Here is a 21682-nt window from a genome sequence, read left to right on the forward strand (position 1 = left end):
TAACACTATCACAACATGTTTTAAAATTGAAGAAACTATACAAAATGAATAGCAACATAATAATATGAATTACATATTTACAGAGCACTTTATAGACATCAGTAATCTTTTAACCCACTCTAATCCATCCTCTATTCAACTGCCAAACTAATTCACACCATGCCATATATTTTTTACAAAACAGGCTTTTCTGTTTTTATCTTTTGACTTATTATTAGAGCTACCACTAGGTCAAAGGTTATGCATAGTTTGGGAAACTTTGAGCATAGTTTCAAATTACTTTACAGAATGTTTAGAATAATTCACTGTTCTCCTTGCAGTGAATTAGTATTTTTGTTTTCTCTCAGACCTTCCAACAATTGTAATTTTGTTTTCCTTATCATATTTTCCTATTTGGTGTGTATGAGGTGGAATCTCAGAGTTATTTTAATTTGTATTTTTTCTTATTATTAGTGGTATGAACCATTCTTTCATATGGTTGTGATAGCTAGGATTTTCCCCTTGACAACTGCCTATTCATTACCTTTTGGCCACTTAGATACCGGCCAACCTTAATATAAGATTATTCTTATGTAGTTGAATTTCGTTTCTGATATCAAAATGATATCAGAACTTTATGAGGGAAACTTTCTCCACTTAACCGGTTTCCTTCACATTTTAATCACTGACTTTGTGTGTGTAGAAATCTCTTAATTTTATGTAATCAAAATATTCTAGTGTATTGACTCTGTTCCCCTCTCTTCCTTGTGCCCTGTTCTTTTCTACTTTTTCTGTAGTTTTTGGTCATGTGGTGAGATCTTATTTCAGGTGTTGGGATTTAGCAATCTGCTTTGGTTTATCAAACCCAACACTGCTATATTTGCCCATTTATATATTTGTTCTTCTAATTTGATCTACTGATGAACTTATATAAATTTAAAATAGTGCCAAATGACTTTGTTGATTATTACTTTTCTGTATAATTTCAGATCAGGCATGATTAGGCCACCTTCCTTCCCAATTAAAAAAAATATATATTTTCTTATATGTTCTTGACATTTTGCACTGAATGAAGAAATTATTTTTTGATTTTTACCACGTAATAAGCAACATGTAAAAATAGGTACTCTGTGTGTGTAAAGTAGATGGAAGTTAATCTCAGAGGGGAAAGCACTAGTAGGTGGGAGAAACCAAGAAAGGATCCCTGCAGGATAGTATTTTTTGGACAGTATTGTCATTTTTAGTCTACTATCATGGAATAATTAGGAGTAATTAATATATTGCCAATTATCTAGATCAGTGTTTATTTTTGTAACTTGGGTCTTGTAGTTGTAGTTATATAATTCTTGTGAGTTCTTGGTAGGCAGATCCTTAGATATTTTATGCTTTCTTTAGTTATTTCAGATGGAACTTCTCTTTCTAACTTCTCATGGATTTTGTTGGTAATATACAAAAAAGCTGAGAATTTACATGATTTAATTGTATATCTTGTTACTTTAATTGCTGTCATTAAATTTTTAATTCAATCTCTGGGATTCTCTAAAGAGATCATCAAATCATTTCTAAAAACTTTTTTTTTCATTTCATTATATTGCACTAATACATTGAGAGTAATTCAATAAATTACCTTGGGAAATCTCTTTTGGTTTGGAGATAACAAGTGTCACATCCTCAGGTGCATTCTGCAAAATTTCTAATGCTGCATTGTAGCCAACACCTTCTAGACTCATGCTATTCACAGATATTAAACGATCTCCTGTATAAAGAAATGCATACAGCCATTACCATTTTGGAACTTTTATCAACAAAGTACTTGACTAGTAAATTTCATTGCTGCACCTCAGAGAGAGAGTTTGGACTAAATTCCTTTTGTCCAACACAAACACTGAGACAATTCCATTAAAAATGGAAAATGGTGCCAATGATTATGTTTCTCATTGAAGTAAAATGATTCCTAAAATGTACCTGGCTTTAGGGAGCCATCTAAATCAGCAGGTCCCCCAGGAGTTACTGAACTGATAAAGACACCCAGATCCAATCTTCCTGTCTTCTCTCCACCAACAATTTGAAATCCTAAGAAAAAAACATATTTCCAAAGAATACTTTCTGTAACATTGTTGCTTCTAGTGACTAATGTTTAACTACTTTAAACTTTCAATTCAGGTCACTCTCAGTATCAAATATGAATGTCCCCCCTACATCTATTTTAGAGGATGTATCTGATGGATGGAAAGTTTCAAATGGAAATATATTCAATATTAAATTTGGTATTTGTGACATTTTCTGTAGAAAGCTCTCTTTTGCCAAAAAGAAGTTGGGCCTTCAATGCCTTTGGTGTTGTTCATGGAATTCTTTCCAACTGTTCATTACTACCTTCAGTGACTTACCTAAATCATACTTGTTATCTTTTTTCAGATTCACCAAAGTGATCTCCCTTTCTGGTGAAGATACTATGCTCCATCTTTTTTGCAGAACATCTATTGGAAAATCACATTTTCAAAATAAAATATACAGGATGAAAGGAAGAAGCAACTCTGCATTTGTGAATTTCTCCCAATTAAAATTTTTAAATGATTTGAGAATAGATTCACTTACTTATAAAGGAATATTATCAAAATACAATTACAGTTCTTACTAGATTTCTATGCAATGTTCTGCAGGGTTTTACAGTTTTTTAGCAGTATGTATCTGTGAATTCTTCTCTTTAAATAAAAAAATAAACAAACAAATAAATAAAAACCAGAATTGCCATTGTTAAAGTAACATGAATCTACAAGTAAAATGCTCATCTGTAAACTGAGAAGGTTGAACTAGATGACCTGGGTAGTCCTAAGTTCTGAATAAGCAGATGACCCAAAGTTTAATTTTGCTGTTTATTTTTTCATTTATATGATTGCCATGGAATAGAATATTTTCTTAGTTCTGCTTACTTCCCTTTGTATCAGTTCAAGTTAAGTCTTTGCATGTTTTTTTGGTAATCTTCATATTCACTGGTTCTTAATGTACAGTTACTTCCATACCAGATAGGGTCTACAATCTTGTCAAGCTATTCCCAAACTGATAGGCATTCATTTTGTATCCAATTCTTTGTTATTTATCAAAAATGTTGCTCTAAATATTTTGCTGTATGTGGCTGCTTTCTTTTTATTCTTGAACACTTTATTGTATATGTTCAGCAGTGAGATATCTGGGTCAAGAGGTGTGAACGTTTTAGTAATTTTCTTTGTATGATTATCCAAATTAGTAATAATTTATATGTATTTATCGTGTTTTATTTTCTAAATATATTTATACACAGTTCATTTTATTACAGGAAGCTGACTGTGGTAGATAGGGCAGTTATTACTTCCATTTTACAGATTTAATACAGAGAAGGTAGGTGATACTCAGCATCACAGAGTTATTTAGTGTCAGAACCAAGATGAGGATTTAAATTCACTAATTTTCTACGGAATGCTCTTTTAGCTAGATATGAAATGTTAAACTATATACTGCATTAACAATTAAACTCAGGAATGTGTCTACTAATAAGATATCATTAACAAGAAATATAAACATGTATTTTTAATTCAATTACTTCCATCTTTGCTAACTATTATTCTCTATCTCTTCTGCCCTTTCTGGCTAACCTTCTTGAAAAAATCATTTATAATAGGTGCCTTAACTTTTTCATTTTTCTTCTTAACTCATATATCATTCACCAAAATGGCTTCCTAAAGTTACCAACGATTTCTTAAACATCAGATCCAAAGGTCTTTTCTCAAGCCTCACTCTCTTCATTCTCTGTGTAGCCTTTCTCCCTTCTCCTTATGTTTTCTTTCTCCATTGTCCTCCTCCCTTTCTGATGACTGCCCAGTCTCCATTGCTGATCTTTATTTAGATCATACCTTCTTATTATGGGTGTCTCTAAGGATTCTCTCTTGGGTCCTCTTGTCTTTTTCTTCTGTATTATTGTACTTAGTGATCTTATCTGCCATGTAGAATCAATTACCTATCCTCTCTCTGCCAGTGATTCTACTTATCCTGCCCTAACCTCTGCTTATCTCTGTGTTATATCTTCAACAGTCTTTTACTCATCCCAAACTGGATTCCAGTAGACATCTTAAACTCAATGTCCAACACTAAACTCAGTATCTTTTCCCTTAAATCCCTCCAAGCTCCTTTATAATTAAAGAGGGTAGGTAACACCATCTTCCCAGTTTCTCAGGCTCACAACCTAGGAGTCATCCTGGATTCATCACTATCTCTAGTCCCCCATATCTAATGTGTTGCCAAGGCATATCGATTTTGCCTTGGCAACTTCTCTTTAATAAACCCCCTTCTCTCCCTTTCATCTTACACCTGGACTACTGAAATAGCTGATTGATATGTCTGCCTGCCTCAGGTCTCTCACCTCTCCAATCCATCTTCCATTCAGTCATCAAAGTGTCTTTTCTAAAGTACAGGTTTAACCATGCCATCTTCATACTATTCATTGCTTCCAAATCAAACACAAATTTGATGTTTGGCATTTGGGGTCCTTGATAACCTAGTCCCCCATTATCTCTCCAGTCTTCTTATTTAAAACCTAATTCCCTTATTCCCTAAAATGTATTCTTTGATCCAGTGATACTGGCCTCTTAGTGGTTACTCGTCTCTTGGCTCTGGGCATTTTCTCTTGCTTTCCCCCAAGTTTGAAATGCTCTCCTGCCTCTAGTCCAACTACAGACCTTCCTGGCTTCCTTTAAGTCCCAACTAAAAGTGCATCTTCTCCCTTTTCTTTCATGTTTCCTACTAATCCTGTATATTGTTCACTTTGTGTGTGTATATATATATATATATATGTATATATATACTTGTTTGCTTGTCTCCCCTATTAAGATTGTAAATTTCTTGAAGCCAAGAATTGTCTTTTGATTCTGTGTATCTTCAGCCCTTGGCATAATGCCTGGCATGCAGTAGGAACTTAATAAATGTTTATTGATGGATAAATTTTAATTTTATAAAAAATTTTGGCCTAAAATAATGAAGCACAAGATACTAGCTTTCCCCTAAAAATATCTTTGATAATAGCAGTAACACTCCTAGCAGTAACTTAAATATAAAGAATTTTTTTTGCTATTTTAATTAATGAATTAATTAATGAATTAATTAATTCAATAAGATCAAATGTCCTTCTATGCATAATAAATACTCAATACCTTAAATAATCCTACAAAATGGCAAATAAATTGCATTTATTTGCATAATTTCCTCCTTTTCCTTTGATATTTTAAAAGGGGAAGGATAGGTTACAGAAATGTATGCCTTTCAAGTACTTTAGGGCAGAGAAAAAATATGTATTTTGTAACACAGATAATAGGTTAAAATGTCAGTTGGTATGCTAACATGGGAGGTGGTGTTGTAAAAAAAAAAATAAAAGGTGAATGACATATACTAAAAGAACCTAGTTCAGGATCCCAATCCTGGAAAGGCTTGTACAGTAAAGAAAAACAAAGAGAACAATAGTCACAAGGAATTAAAGGATTTAATTAAAGCCAAATGCTGGTTTATTGCACTGACTAATCTGGTATAAGGGACTAGATAATGGAACCTATTTCCTCACTGTAGTAAGAGAAGTTTGAGACCAGGGCTCACAACATTTTACATACTAAAAGCTGCAATTGGTCTTGTCTAACTTGTTTTCATACTTACAAAAAGCATCCATAACACAAAAATAACCTTGGTAGTCCTATGAATCTTCAGTGTTTTCATTAAATGACTATATTGAATTTTCCATTTCTGAATATCAATGTATTATATTACATGAGAGTAAAGGCATTGGGACAAACTCATGAGGAATTTGAATTAAGTGCTGAAGAAAGGTCTGAGCTTCGATAAAATGTAGGACAGCAGTTGGCAGAGGTGGAGGCAGACAAGGTCACAGCACATATAAGACAGCCAAGTGGTTCAGTGGGTAGAGTGTGGACTTGGAGATAGCCAGACTTGAGTTCAAGTCCAGCCTTAGACCTTTATTAGCTATCTAGTCATCAAGGTTGTGAGGATCAAATGAAATTACTTCTGTAAAACACTGCTAACCTTGAATGACTACATGAGTTATTTTTCAAAAGTGATTTGGGTGGATTGAAGAATCTCTATCAGGAAGTAGAAGTGGTAGTTTAATGTTGGAATATAATGGAGTATCATTTGCCTTGTCTGTAATAAATGTCAGCTGGTGGACATAGGACTACATGTAATAATGCAGCAACTGTCCTGGAGCAGGCTCTAAATTACAGGATTCTGGGGAAAATAATGCATTCCATCACATGGAATCATGCAAAGCCACAGACTTTGAGTTCAAAAGGACTGCAAGCTGTCATATTGTCCAATTTGAACAGAATATTTTCTCTAGTGTACAAACACAACCACACAAATGGTCACCCAGTCTCTCCCACCTCTCTGCTTTTGCAGACTGTCTCCTTCTACTCTTTTCCTCTTCCTTAAGCAGGAAATGTTTTTATTATCTCACCTTAGCCTCTTGGTTTCCCTGGCTTCCTTCAAGGAGGTTTGATTCCCCTTAGTTGTTAGTGTGTACATTGTTTTTTCCTCCAATTCCTTAGTTTTAGGGACAACTTCATGAGTATTTCTGTATCCCCAACACCTGGCACAGTGCCTGGTACCCAGTGAATGGACTGAATTGAAAGGTAGGTTGAGATTATGGATAGCTTTCAATTCCTTCCCCTCAAGAAATGACTCTAAAAAACAAACAACTGAACTGCCAAAGTATAGACATGTGCAAAGGTCGAAGGGTGATAGACTATCCTGCACACTATTAAACAATCCTATGCTATACATGTTCTTCCAATGTGGGGTGGATCACTATAGGTGGATAGAGGTTCAGGGAGCTAAAGGAACAAGTCTATCTTTCCCTAAACATGTTCCAAAACACTTGTTTCATTTGGTTTAAGAAATTTATTCTGCGGCAAGTACTTCCTAAAGGAAATGAGTTGCTGACATATTATTATAAGTCATTTTAAGCAGATCAATACTTAACTGAGACCTATTAAATAAGTTCTGATTGTTCGGAGGGAAAGAGGTAGAGAAATGAATAGAGATAATTGGTGTCCCATTTATCACTATGGGACACCCTCTTTACCCTCATATGATCTTCCTTCCCTGGGCTTTATCACAATTCTTTCCTCTTTCTCTTCATTGTGCAATCTATTCAAATGGGTTTCTGAAACTTATCTTGCTTCCAAGGCTGAAAGAGAATCTTCTGCCAACTGGTGGTACAGTAGAGAGAGCACTGAGTCAGGAAGACTTGAGTTCAATTTCACCCTCAAACACTTAGTAGTAGTTGTGTGACCTTGGCAAGTCACTTAATCTCTGTATGCCTCAGTTATCTACCTCAAGGGGTTGTTTTGAAGACCAAATGACATATTTGTAAGAAGCATATTCTAACCCTAACACTACACCCTAACTCTGACTCTAACTCTAACCCCCTAGTCACAAGAAAAACGCTATACAAATGCTCATTTCCTTCCCTTAGGATTCTCTATCTTATGGTGGATGTATGTTTACCACCTCAAGGTTGACAACATAACTGATCTTATCTTACTTGACCATTTTATTTAATATTATCACCCCCATTTTGCAGATGAAGCCAACAAAGATAAGCAAGTTGTTAAGTCTTAGATTCCTACAGCTCTTAAGTGTTTGAAGGGAACCCAGCCCTTTTCCCCCTTGCTGCTCATTGAAGAGGAATGTGTAAGAAAAAAGAACCATAAGCTAAAAAGATGTTGTATGAGCATGTGAGTTGGATTTCTGGACATCTTAAAATGTGAGAGTGACAGATTCCTGGCCAGACATGAATGAAACCTAACAACGGTTGCCAGATGACTTGAAAATTTAATCCAAAGGGCTTTAAAATTTAAAAGGTTAGAGGAGGAGGAAGACTATTGAGAGCAGTCCTCAAGTTAGATACTTTAAGGAGTAGCCACAAGTAAGAGACACTCAGAAATTCATGAGAGAAAATGTCATCAGTGGTGACATCCCAATGGCTAAAACAGATATATACAGAGTTCCAAAAGTGTAGGCAAAAATCAAGAGCCAGAGTTTCTAATGCAAAGGAGCTAAGTCTAACCTCACAGTTTATTAATTAGTGAGAGTGGGTAAGATGAAGCCCATAAAAAGACTGCAGTTCTGAATGGGTACACCTTATTCAAAAGAAGTTAGGTAAAAAGGAATGGGGTAGCCTTATATCTAAAAGAGGCATCCTTACATGAGCAATTCTGGAACCAGAGGGAGGAAGCATGAATGAATATTTGGGTGAAGGCCAAAGGATTAAGAAACAGAAATGGTTTTCCCACTGGAGTTTATACTACAGATGATTTGGTCAGAAAAAAGTAATAGATGTGGAATTTGAGGATTACATCCCAATAGAAACTTAGCAAGGAGACATGACATAAAAGCAACAAGGGACTTTAGATCTCCTTGACTTGGCCTAGTGATAATTTCATCCTCAACCATAAAGAGACCAGGAATTAACTATGAATACTTGGGTATTTATTTTCCTAATAGGCAGCTTTGAGCAATTGTGACTGAACACAAAACTTTTAATCTAAAACAAACTTAAAGCAGAAGAGGTAGGAATTAAGTGGACCTTAGGGGCTGAAACTTTAGAAATAGGTGATAATCCCACTATGCCCTTCCCTTGTAAGATCTCACCTAGTGTATTATGTTCAATTTTGAGCACCCTAGATTAAAAAGGGCATTGATTAAGCTGAAAATGTCCAGATAAGAGTTAATAGATAGTAAAAATGCCTCCAGTGCATGTCAGAATAGGAAAAGTTGAAGGAATCAGGCATCAAAGAGAAAAGAAGACTTCGGAGGGAGAGGAGCATAATTAGATTTCATTTCTTGGATCCAGAAGACATTATCAAGGACAATGGGTAGAACCCTAAAAGAGGCCAATTTAGGCTTCATATCAGGAAAAACATTCTAATAATCACAGCTGTCCCAGAATGGAGTGGGCTGGACCTCCAGAGGTAATGGGCTTCGCCTCTTTGGATGTCGTTAAGCACACAATGAATGATTACTTGCTGAAGATGAGTTTTGTGTATAGGTTGGAAAAGATTGTTCCTAGAGTCCCTTCCAACTCTTAGATTCTGTGCTTCTGTAAAAAAAAAAATTCTAACTATCAGAGCTAACTAAAAACAGGCTGGATTACTTTAAGAGGTATTGTGAGTCTCCTATATTGGAGATTTCAATGGATCCATTATTCTTTGGGGATGTTTTTTAAGGAATGGATACACTGAAGGGATGGATTGGACTAGGTAGATTTTCAGGTCCCTTCAAACTTTGAGATCCTGTAATTCTTTCAGATTTCAAGCCTAGGTCTTCATCCACTATGCCATTCTTCTGGGCACCAAATTGGTGCACTGATTTAGGAAATGAAAAAGATGAGATTAGAAGAAATATGTGATGGAAAAATTCAGTAAAGTTAATTTTGATAGGTGATAGTCAATAAGTTTCTTGATACTTGACTCCCTAAATAGTCTAAAATATATAAGAACTGATTGTTAATATTTTAGTGTTGTACAAAAAATTTATATAAAATGCACAGAGGGCATATTAAGTATTTAAAAAATGTTTTTACTTAAAAATGTATGCTATGATTATATTTGAATTTGGTGGACAAATATTTAGTTACATAAAAATAAAGAACCTCGGTTTTGGAAAAGTGATTGAAATAATACTAATAATTCCATTTGAGGTATTTTGTTTTCACATTTCCCAACAGTATAACATTATATACTATATGCCTTTTTCTGTCATGGACTCCTTTAGAACTCTGTAAAAGACCTTTCATAATGTTCTTAAGTGCATAAAATAAATCTCACTGGCTTACAAGAAAACTGATTATATTGAAATACTGTTATGAAAATATATTAAAAAAACCAAATTCACAAGATGAACAATTCTTGCTAGAAAGCTGTTTATGTTCAATAGTTACTATGTATTTTCTTTTCAAATAGCATACTCTTTATTAAGATGATGTTGATTAAAGGACCACTATCTATACTGCTATAAGTTCACCGACATAGACATAGGAGGTTATGCAAAGACCATCTAGTCCAACCTGCTCATTTTACAGATGAACAAAATAAGGCCCAAGGTCACATAGATAATAATCATCAGAGCCTGAATCTGAACCCAGGTCTCCTAATTCCAGAGGAAGCATGCTTTTCACACTGCCATAACTGGAAAATATCTCAGGAAAGTTAATTTGATAAATTATTACTTCCATAATCAACATAACATGTTAAGGTAAAAACTTTATAGGGTTCAAATGGTTATTAGAACATATTAGATTTTAAGGTTGATACTTGAAGATGGTCACTTTTAGTGTCTTTAAAAAAATTTGTATTTTACCCAGTGCCTAGCACAGGGTAGCACACAAATCGTACTTTTGATGAGTTGAATTGAATTTTTCAAATGTGATGATTTTATAAAAGTTATACTGTATAGTGAAGTGTTGGTGAACCTTTTTAAGATGAAATGTCCAATTTGCAACTTTGAGATGCCTGTGTTTCCCCCTCATTGCCCCAGACAGTAGAAGGAGGAAGTGTTCACATTGGACAGCTGGACAGAGGGACAGGGCATGCAAAAAATGTCCTTAGGTGCTGTGGAGAGGAGGAATGATCAGATGCCTCACAGTTATAATCTATGTCTTGGAAAATAATTTGGGTCATAGCAATGACATGTAGGTCTGGCTGTGTATTTTTAAATGTACTCTTTAATTAAAAAATTCAGGGGGCAACTGGGTAGCTCAGTGGATTGAGACCCAAGTCTAAAGACGGAAGGTCCTAGGTTCAAATCTGTCCTCAGACACTTCCCAGATGTATAACCCTCAGTAAGTCACTTAACCCCCCATTGCCTAGCCCTTACTGCTCTTCTGCCTTGGAACCAATACACAGAATTGATTCAAAGATGGAAGGTAAGGGTTTAAAAAAAAAATTCAACCATTAGTTAAGATAATGGCTGATAGATTAAATGAGAAGAAAAAAGTAGCAATGATTTTAGTTAACCCACCATTTTCTTTCAAGGATGATTGGGATAATCCATTTCCAGAGCTAATTCCTATGGTATAAATCAACGAGTAGACATTAATCAAAAGATTAAAAATCAATTATTTCCTTAATTTTAATGTATAAAATATCAATTAAGCTTAAATTTACTGAAAATCTTCCCAAAGAGTTCATATTTACATTCAGGTTGCTTTGCAGAAAATTTTTATCAGTTGTTTTTGAGACAAATGTTCAACTATCAAAATTAAGTTTTCGCAAAGCCATACAATATGAAATGGAGAAATGCATGCTCCCCAAAATCTTTTTACAAGTTAATTTTCTTTTATCCTATATAGGTTCTGAAGGTTCATACATAAGCTTCAGTCTTATATTTGAAAAATAAATGCATTGTTTTTTTGTTGTGGTGGTTGTTCAGTTGTTTTTCAGTTTTGTCTGACTCCTTGTGATCCCATTTAGGGTTTTCTTGGCAAAGATACAAGTGTGGTTTGCCATTTCCTCCTCTAGCTAATTTTATAGATGAGAAATTGAGGCAGACAAGGTTTAATGATTTCTTCACAGCCACACAGCTAGAAAGTGCCTGATACACTGCATGTAGAGATTTTTAAAATATTTTAGATTTTTTCATTCTTTGGGAGAGTCCAGTTTGTGAAGTAGAAAGGGGAATTATGACAATATTGATAGTAACAGCTCATATTTATATGATGCTTTGAAATATTCAAAATGCTTTCCATACATTATTTCATTTGAAGAATTGGCAAGGGAAAAGGGTGAGGACTGAAAGGAGAAAAAAGAGAATGAAAAAGAACTTGCCTTACTCCAGGTTTACATGTTCTTCTTTCTGGGTCCTAGTCCAGATCTTTTTATTAACACCCACCCAGCAATTCACAGATTTGCCTCTGTATGATTTTCATGTTTGAGGCAAAAAGTAAAACCAATAATTTTGTAAAATAAAAATATTAAAGCTTAACCAAAAAGGTTTTGTGTGGAAACCAATAATTGATGATTTGCACTATATAAAACTTATAGACATGTAGACTATATAAAATAAGCTATACATATGATTTTAAAATTCATTAGAGAATTCATCTCATGTCAGATTGAAAGCATCTGAAATAAACTTTCTTCAAAGAATGGTGCAATTGATAGAGTTCATCAAAAGCAACAAGAACAGTGGAAGAAAACCAAAAGGGAAGGAGCCAAAGGTACCAGAAAGAAAACAAAATTCTCTGCTAGGGAGCCCAATGATGACTGTACTCAAGAAAAAGGCAAGTAAATGTCTGTGTCAAGAAGCAATCAAGCAATTAATTATAGTGTTAGGTATTGCATAGATTTGTTGCATTTTAATCAGCAAGGAAATTTTAATTTCTTAAAACATTTTGATTAAAAAGCAGAGATAATTGGCAATCATGACAGAAATCAGCACAAATAATAACTAGGCAACCAACAATAGCTTGTTCACTTTTAAACACTGTAAAATTTTTACACATAGGGGATAAAAAAGGGGAGCTGGATTATGCTGACCTACAACATATGCTTGACCAGTGTCTTCAACCGATGATGAGTCTGATTCATGTTTTCTCCTTTCAAGGCTTCTATTTAAACTTGCAACAGACTTTGAACTAAAGTGGTAGGGAAAGGAAGGTAGGAGGAGGAAGAGTCGATTAAAAAACTGGCAAAAATAATAACAGAAATGTCAAAAATAACGAACAAATGTATATAGAGAGTCATGTAATGTGTATGTATACATATACATGTATATATGAAATTCACAGAAAGTAGAGTTGGGGAAACTTAACAATGAATCTTACTTATTGAGTTTCGTGAATCCTGCCACAGATTCTGGCTCAGGTCGTGGCACCTGGTGAGATGGTTTTCCCACCAACTCCTCATTGCTTTGTGGCGGGGAGTCAACGTTGTCAATAATACTTTTTGGATGAGGATAGAGAGAGACCTGACTGAGATCATGGTAGGATTTACTGATCCCGCTGGGCCTTTCCTCCCATGATGTTTTTTCACTCCTCTCTTTTGAACTGCCTTGCAGTGGCTGGTACAGGGACAACTCCGAGCAGGACAGTCTCTTCAGAATCTCAGCTTGAACTGACAAAGGCCGAACAGCCAGTTTGTTCAGGGTGCTGCTAGCCAGGCTGCCAGTGCTGATTGCACGCCCAATAGTATATCCTCTAACAGAATCTCCTTGGAAGTTCAGGCTCCTAAACGAAGCTCTCTCTACAAGGAAATAGGATGGCTTTACTGCAATGCTGCAATGCTAAAATAATTTTATTTGAAGAAACTTGTAGCTGATAAAGTAAATGGGTGTATGTGGATGATTGTTAGTTTTTTGGTCACCCATCCAAGAGACAACTAAGTTATGTGTGGCTGAGCAGGAAAGAGATTATAACTCATGGGGCAGAAGGTCTTCACTTTAATTTCATTTCAACTATTTGATTCTTTTATAACCTGAACCTACATTTAGCATCTCTTTGCCCTAATAGCTATGAGAAATTATGATTCCCTCAGCCCAGATATCTCCCAAAGACAGACCACTTGTTTAATTTGACATGGCTGTGGCATATGATCTAAGAACTTTCCAAAATTGTTAAGCTTTCTATTATAATATCCTCCAGAGTAAAATAGGGAGGCAGTAGTTCTGGAGGAACATGATAAACACAGAAATGAAAAAAGGTCTACTTTGAGGTCAGCTTCAACACAAAATATGAACTTTAATATCATCGTTAAACAACAGAATCCCAAGCCATGCCATTAGGATTTGGGACCATTAAAAGTAATCATAATCTCCCACCTAAATAGAGAACAAACAACATAGAAAGGAACATCAAATTTTGCCTTCTGAAGTATTACTGACCTTCATCACTATTCAAAGGCAGAAGGCAAGGTCAGGAAGATGAGTGGCTTTTATTACCCCCTTCAAACTCCATGTGGATTCAGCATGAGGTAGAAAGCAGTATACCACATCCACTAAATTGGACAGTATTTTGGAGCCCATATTGACATCAAAACAATATATTTCCCTAAAATCTCAACTTATGGATCAGCTATGAGGGTTCTAACTCACATAGGAAGCCTGAAAGTTGGTACTAGAGGCTTTTCAATTTCCATCAGATAAAAGAAAGCAGGAGGAATGCTTTTTATTATGCATGGATAAAACCTTACAGCTTACATTCAAATCATAAAAATAAAATAACATTGCCACTACATAATATTTCTGAAAATTCAAATTTTATTTTACAAAACACATTTTCCCTGTTCTTCAAACGAGTGACTATGAGTTGAAGACATAGAAATGAATTGGCATATATTTAGTAACATTTTAGGATAAAAGAGAAGCTTTTGAGTTTGTAATTTTATATCTGTGATTAGCCATCTCTGTATGCCAAAATGTCTTTTAAATATAATGCTAATATGTTTTTTCTTTCCTGATGTTTGTCTATATGTACACTACTTCAGATAATGTCCTCAAGGATGATTTTTTATTTATTTCATAACATAAACATAGGATAAAGTTTTATTTTACCTCCAGTCAGTCATAGGCAATAAATTTTGCCCCCATCTTAAATCTTTTCCTCTCCTACCAGTTCTTACTGAAACTTGGCCTCCCCTGATGATACAGCCTTGTTGGCTATCTTTTCCAGTATGTCTTGCTCCCCATTGCTACTTCCATGTTGTCCCTCTTCGACCTTTCTTCCTTTGAGGCTCATGCTGTTTATTTCTAAAATCCAAAAAAATCCTGTAGATTTTTGTCTACAGAATCCTAGATCACTTTCCTTTCTTAATGAACGAGTCTATTAGATGGCTCACAATTTTCCTCTCCTGCCTTACATATTGTTGCTATTATTCAGTCATTTTTCAGTCATCTGTCTTTTCATGAACCCAATTGGGATTTTCTTGGTAAAGATATTGGAATGCTTTGCCATTTCCTTCTCCAGTACATTTATTTATTTATAGATGAGGAACTGAGTCAAACAGGGTTAAGTGACTTGCTTAGGGTTACAAAGCTAGTATGTGTCCAAGACTGGATTTGAACTTATGAAAATGAATATTCCTGATTCCAAGCTCAGTGATCTATCAACTGTACCAGCTAGCTGCCCAAGACACATATTGACATTTCCTCAAATACCTCACATACAGTTTTTCAACCTACTCATTTTTCATTAGCTACTCCTCCATTCCACCTAAGCCATACACAAATATGGTCACATCTAGGATCTTGTCATCACCCAAAAATGTACCATGTTCAAGAATTAAAAAATCTTCCTGCATAATCATAATCTATCAGCTTTTCATCTCTACCACTGTCTTGCTTAATAAAACCTTATTGAAAACTCAAATCTCTTGACCCCCCTCAATTTTCTCCCAGGTCATCTCTAAAGCCCAGGAGGTTAGATGACTTGGTCACTTATACAAAGAAACATTTTTTTTTTGGCCAATCTATTTATTAATTTACATTTAAACTTTCTGATTCCTTTTAGCCATAGCAGAAGACTTCTAGTAATAATCTGAGGATCATATGTATTGTTTTAAATTAACTATTTATTATTTATCAACATTTTAATTTTTCTAAATAAATATTACTGTATTTACTAACATATAAAGAAATCCAGTATTTTCCCTAAAATTTACATTCTTTATTTTCAAGAACATTGCTAGAAGAGTCAGAGCTACTGAACCACGATGTGTGCTTGTTCACACTTCATAAGGAATGTTAGTTTGGTCACTATGGGTCCTGGTGACTGAACCAACATCAACATTAGCTAGTATAACTGATATAAGAAAAGAAAATGACTAGGTCTCTGACTACTACTCTACCTTTATCAAGCATTTTACAACTTACTCAGTACATTCTAACTCATCACTACACTCCCACAACAACCCTATGAGGAAGGTAAGGCAGATGATGCCAACTCTACAGGAGATTGAGATCAAGTGACTTGCTGAAGTCACAGGACCAGTGTGTTCTATGGCTGAGACTAGATACTATTTCTTTTAATGCCAAATCCAGCATTTCTTCCAACACACCATGATGCCTCTGAGCTAGATCTTTCAATTCCGAGTCAAATATTTTTTCCTTAACATTCTTCAAATCTTTTTACATACATGCAGCCAAAAGGCTCCTCTTGATGCCTACGAAAACTTCATATTAATAATATTTTCCTCTGACTATGAAGGAGACAATTCAAATCCTGGAATGATTGTATCTTACACAACTATATAATGCTGACCAGAAGAAATTATGTCTTCTCTGGGTTTTTTATCCCTTTTACCATAAGTGTTTCCTGCTAAAAGAGGAACTATAATATGCACTTTATTTTTTTTAAGCATTATAGAAGTGTTTTACTTTGACACTACATATGTATGTACCATCATTTCTTTTACAGATCTGAAAACTGGCACTTAACATGGTAATATGATTTGCTCTAGGTCAGAAAGAGAAGGGAATATGACACCAGCATGGCTGATACTATGGCACAATGCCTCTGGTCAGTGTTAATTCTCAAGAATAAACCTTAAAACACCAATAAGCTTCTTAGCCCTAAACAAAAGCATCAGATATACAGCAAATCAAGGTAGAGGAAGACAAATTCATTTAGGCTCTACTTTTATCAATTATAAAAAATCCCATCTTTAGCTAAAGTGGGAAGTAAGGGAAACATCTCTAACATCTCTTTTAATGAAGAACAATTGTTCAAAATGTTATAACAAAGTTATAATTACTTTTCTAACAAGAGAGAGAAGTGGGGGGGGGGGGGGGAGGTGGGAAGAGAAAGAGAATATGTGTGTGTAAAGTTTTTCATGATTTACCTTTAGAAGTATTAGAAGGTAGAGACCAGACAATGAAATGGGGTTCTCAGCTATAAACTAAAAAAGTTGATGACAGGGATAGAACATAGCATGCATTATTAGACACAATCATTGGATGGCTTGGTTTTTTCTAAGGAATTTCCTTGCCAGAACGTAGGGTTTGATTTGGGGAAAAATGAGGGAACAAAATAAATAATAAATACAAAATAAAAGTGCAAGAGAATAGAGAAATAATTTAGTAAATATTGTATACTTTTTTCAGATTTAAATATCTCAAAAAACAGCAAAGAAGACAGCATTCTGTTGAACTCAAAATTTTTACTATTTGGAAATAAGCAGTAAAACTGACCGTCCCACCGAGCTCACTGTGCAGGACATTAGGTTGTACCCTAATAGTAAGACTTCTATTTTTAAGCATCTTTTAGCACTCTGTCACATTAAGCAACCAATACTTTGAATTAAGAACAACCCTTATTTTACGTTTGAGAATCAATACTGTATATTGGTTCCATGGTAGAAAGGCGGTAAGGGTTAGGCAATGGGGGTTAAGTGACTTGGCCAGAGCCACACAGATGGGAAGTGTCTAAGGCCACATTTGAACCCAGGACATCCCATCTCTAGGCCTGGCTTTCAATTCACTGAGCAACTTAGCTGCCCTTGGATCCTTTTTAAAAATTTCTTTGTGTGTATAAAAAGTCTGTAGGAGATGACACAGGCATAATACTCCCTTCTCCCGCCTCTTATCAATGATTATATTATAGATAATATTATCATTAAGAATTTCATTTTGGATTATTCATAATAAGATATTTGTCAAAGTAGGAAAATTGAGAATTGTATGAATTATATGAAGACTGATATTTCAATATTCTTTGACAAATACATAATAGTATAATTAATGTGGGAAGAAAAAGAAAAGGAAAAATTTCTAGTGCTCTCGACTATCAATTCACCCATATGGTCCCAGAGCCAAAATTTTGAGTATGAAAATCCAGAATGCGGGTGGGGGGGAAGATATAAAGATTTCTGGTTGCTCTTTTAGGGTCTTTCTTTTAAATTAATCAAAATAATCTCAATGTTATAATGTTTCATTTCAGAACAGAATCTAGTATATAGGAACTGTATTTTTTAAAAAGTGTTGCTCCTGTAGAGGGCAATAAATAATTGGGATTTAATCATTATTTTCTTATTGTTAAAATAAAAAATAAGAATATTAGTACTTACTCCCTAGAAAGCATTATAGAAATGTAACTAATTATTGCTGAACAATATAATTTCTGACCAAGTTATAATGCTTAGAGTTTGGGGGATATTTTCATTTTCCTTACACTTTGTCTAGAATAACTGCTTTAATCATTTACACTGATGTAGATGGATCATATTTCCTTTGAATTCTGAAACAGTCACTAAAAATTGTAGGTCTATCAGAAAAGTCCAATTAATGTCTACCTATAAAACTGATGTGGCATATTAAGTTCTGGTACCACAAACACACCATAACCATTCCTACCACTTGGACTTTCCTTCTGCTCTCCTCACCTGGAATGTCTTCTTTTTCCTTGATACATATCCAAATCCTAACAATTATTCAAGGCTTAGTTCCAGTATCATCTCCCTTCACAAGGATTCTCTTGACTTCATTCTAATACTTTGATTCTCTACTTATCCTTCAGTTTTTATAGTAGCAGGCTACACAATTTAGGTCTCATTTGTGTACTATCACACACCCACTTCCATGTATTTTAATCTTATCTCTCTAGTGTTAAAATTCCTTGAAAGTTAGGGACCTTCCTCTCTTATTACACACACACACACACACACACACACACACACACACACACACACACAAATTCCAAGAATCATAATGGCACCACACAAAAGACACATCACAAAACACATTACCCCCAGACAGATTCTTTTTGATTGAACATGGTTCAGTGTTCAAGGCTAGTGAAATACAATAGGAGACCAAAATATAAAATCATTATAAAATTAAATTCTAAACTTCATTTATACTTTGTCTCATAAACTTGACTAGGCAGATTCTAGACATACATTAGTTTCTCTTCTTCTAACATGGTCATTTGAAAATATCTTCCCATTCAGAAGAAATGTATGCATAGATATTATCTTCTAAAATCTTCTACTTCTTACCAATGTCTAGGGCATCTTGGTTACTTTGTCTTGTTCTCATTTGCATCTGAAATTTGTGTTGGCAAGAACAGAGATGTAGGAGGTATTGACAAACTTTACCATTACTGGTCTGGAATGTATGCTTTATTTCATCAGATGTATTCTGCAGAGTGATTTTCTTTTTCTACAACATTAAGAACAATAATTAATGATAAGGATATTTTGATATTTCAAAGGAATGTTAATTTCATAATCTTATGGATTTTAAAGATGAAACATGGTTATTTGGGGGAAGGAGGGAGATGGGAGAAAGAGAGGTCAGGAAGTATAATGTCCATTAATATAAAGAACTCTCAGGGTGGAACATTTCATTTGCACTTGTCTCTGACTCCTCTGAAGTGTATAGATAGCTTTACTTGCTGGGGACATTAAAGAGGTTAGATGACTTTCTGAACATAGAAAGCATAGACTTTCTGAACACAGAACATTTCTGAACATCTTGACTCTAGGGTTACCCTTTTATCTACTATGATATGCTGCCTCTCTTGTTTTTTATTATTTAGAGCTGTTTTCTGTTTTGTTGTGAAGTTATGGGTCATGGGGTTTATCAGTTTATCAGTTTTTGGAGGAGAAGCTGACCGTTGTCTGAGAGCTCTATACTACTATCTACCTTTTACTTTTTACTTTCATGTTTACTAGAAGCATGTTTTTAAAATACTGGCTAAGAAACAGAAGGGTGGATAAATGGAATAAATTAGAGGTAAATGAATCCAGCAATCTACTATTTGAAAAACCCAAAGTTCCCAACATTTGGGATAATAATTCACTATTTGACAAAAGCTGATGGCAAATTTGGAAAACAGTATGGCAAAAATTAATTTATGAGGAATCTCTCACACTCTATACCAAGATAAGGTCAAAATGGGTATATGATTTAGACATAAAGGGTGAGGTTATAAGTAAATTAGGGGAACATAGAGAAGATTATAAGATGTAAAATGAAGAATTTTGATTATATTAAATTAAAAAGGTTTTGTACAAATGAAAGCAACGAAACTGAGATAAGAAGGGAAACAACAAAATGAGAAAAAAAATATAACAAATTTCTCTGTTAAAGGTCTCATTTCTCAAATGTATAAGGAACTAAGTCAAATTTTTAAAAATACAAGTCATTCTCCAATTGAAAAATGGTCAAAGGATACGAATAGGCAGTTGTCACCTGAATAAATCCAAGCGATCAATAACCATATAAGATATTACTTAATGCAACAAACTATGATCCTGCATTAGGAATAATTTTAAACAATAAATTGAATCCCTATCAATGACTACATCACATGACCATCATCACATGATATTTAATATCAGGAAAGAACAGATCTCATGATTTATGTCCTGAAGTCTATAGAAAGAGTTTCTCCAACAACAAATTTAATTTAAAAAGGAATAAGAGGTCTTTGTTGCTCCATTTGTGAATCCTGGACAAAGAGCCTGATTTGTTTTTAGTGACTGAGTTAGGGGTGGAAGTATGTCAGTGCAAGTCCAAAGACTACAGTGGTAAAGAGTAAGATGACTGGATGGACTCTGCCAAGTTCAGAAAAAGAAAGCCAAGATTTCACATTCTGCTTGACTTCCCATTGCTTTCTCTCTTTTTTTTAATGATTTACAAAAGAAATTAATTCCAAAAGCTGAAAACAGCCAAAATCTTTCCCAAGGAATATCATCCCTGAGAGATCTATTAAGATAAAATGATAAAGGGTATCAATGTTATCATTTCTGACTGGGTTGTTTTAGATGTTCCATATTGTATCTTGTTAAAAAATTCACCATGATCATTTTGATGTTTTGTTTAGCCCAAGGACTGGGCTGGACTCCCCTGTGTAGTGTACTGCAGCTTTAATAGTGAGGAAAATGGCCTGAGGGAACCATAATGATACCATAGGGATCATCCAAGAATCCAAGTCCTAGGAAATCCAAGGATCCTAGAATGATATCTTTCTGATTGGCTTCCAAGGGCTAATCTTCTCTGAAAGTTATAGGCAGCTGTTGGGGACTTGACTACTCCTGAACTTACATATATCAAACTTTACCTATGGTTGAAGTTGCATTGATGGTCTGGTCAACATAACATACATGCAGAAGAGTCCAGAGAGATGTCCTCATGGTCCTCAAACTGAAGTTCAACACCATCTTCCTTGAATTGACAGGTGTACAAAAAACTCCAGGGTGGGCACTTTATGGTGGCACACATTTGGGTCCTACAGAAACCCACAGGGTAGATAGTGCCCTCAGTTGCTAATCTATTATTTTCTTTTCCTTTTTCTTCTTCTTGGATCTCTTCCCAAATGGCTCTTAAACCCAGTTCCTTGAATGGAACTCACATGCACGAGTAGGATCAAGTCAAAAAACGCTAAAATTGTGCTCCAGTTGGGGGGAGGGGGGGTGTCGTCTCCCTTTTTGTTCAAGTTTGCAGCTGCATTCACTTTATTAAAAAAAAAATCCATCCCTCTGAAGTAAAATTGATAATAAGAATCAATTCCAAGGTAGAAGAGAAGTAATGGCTAGGCAATATGGCTTAAATGATTTACCCAGGGTTACACCAGTAGAAGTATCTGAGGTCATATTTCAACCCACAGCCTTTCATTTCCAGGCCTAGCTCTCAATCCAATGAGTTACTTAGCTGCTCCACTGGGGTAGTTTATTCA

The 21682-nt window shown here is 34.8% G+C and overlaps 1 protein-coding gene across 14 annotated transcripts in view; it reads right to left on the reverse strand.

Annotated features, from left to right (window-relative positions):
• Positions 1-21682, reverse strand: part of PTPN13 (protein tyrosine phosphatase non-receptor type 13) — a 243455-nt gene that overhangs the window by 67734 nt on the left and 154039 nt on the right. For 7 of the 14 annotated variants that reach the window (XM_056803181.1, XM_056803193.1, XM_056803192.1 and 4 more), the window contains 7 exons: positions 18999-19161; positions 12836-13253; positions 12549-12646; positions 11032-11079; positions 2367-2456; positions 1945-2052; positions 1607-1735 (listed from right to left, as the gene is read on the reverse strand). In XM_056803181.1, coding sequence (XP_056659159.1) covers positions 1607-1735; positions 1945-2052; positions 2367-2456; positions 11032-11079; positions 12549-12646; positions 12836-13253; positions 18999-19161 — 1054 coding nt within the window. The remainder of the gene's footprint in view (positions 1-1606; positions 1736-1944; positions 2053-2366; positions 2457-11031; positions 11080-12548; positions 12647-12835; positions 13254-18998; positions 19162-21682) is intronic. The other 7 variants (XM_056803189.1, XM_056803186.1, XM_056803185.1 and 4 more) reach the window with 2 other exon arrangements.

Source organism: Monodelphis domestica, chromosome 6, assembly GCF_027887165.1.
Source record: "Monodelphis domestica isolate mMonDom1 chromosome 6, mMonDom1.pri, whole genome shotgun sequence".
Lineage (NCBI taxonomy): Eukaryota > Metazoa > Chordata > Mammalia > Didelphimorphia > Didelphidae > Monodelphis > Monodelphis domestica.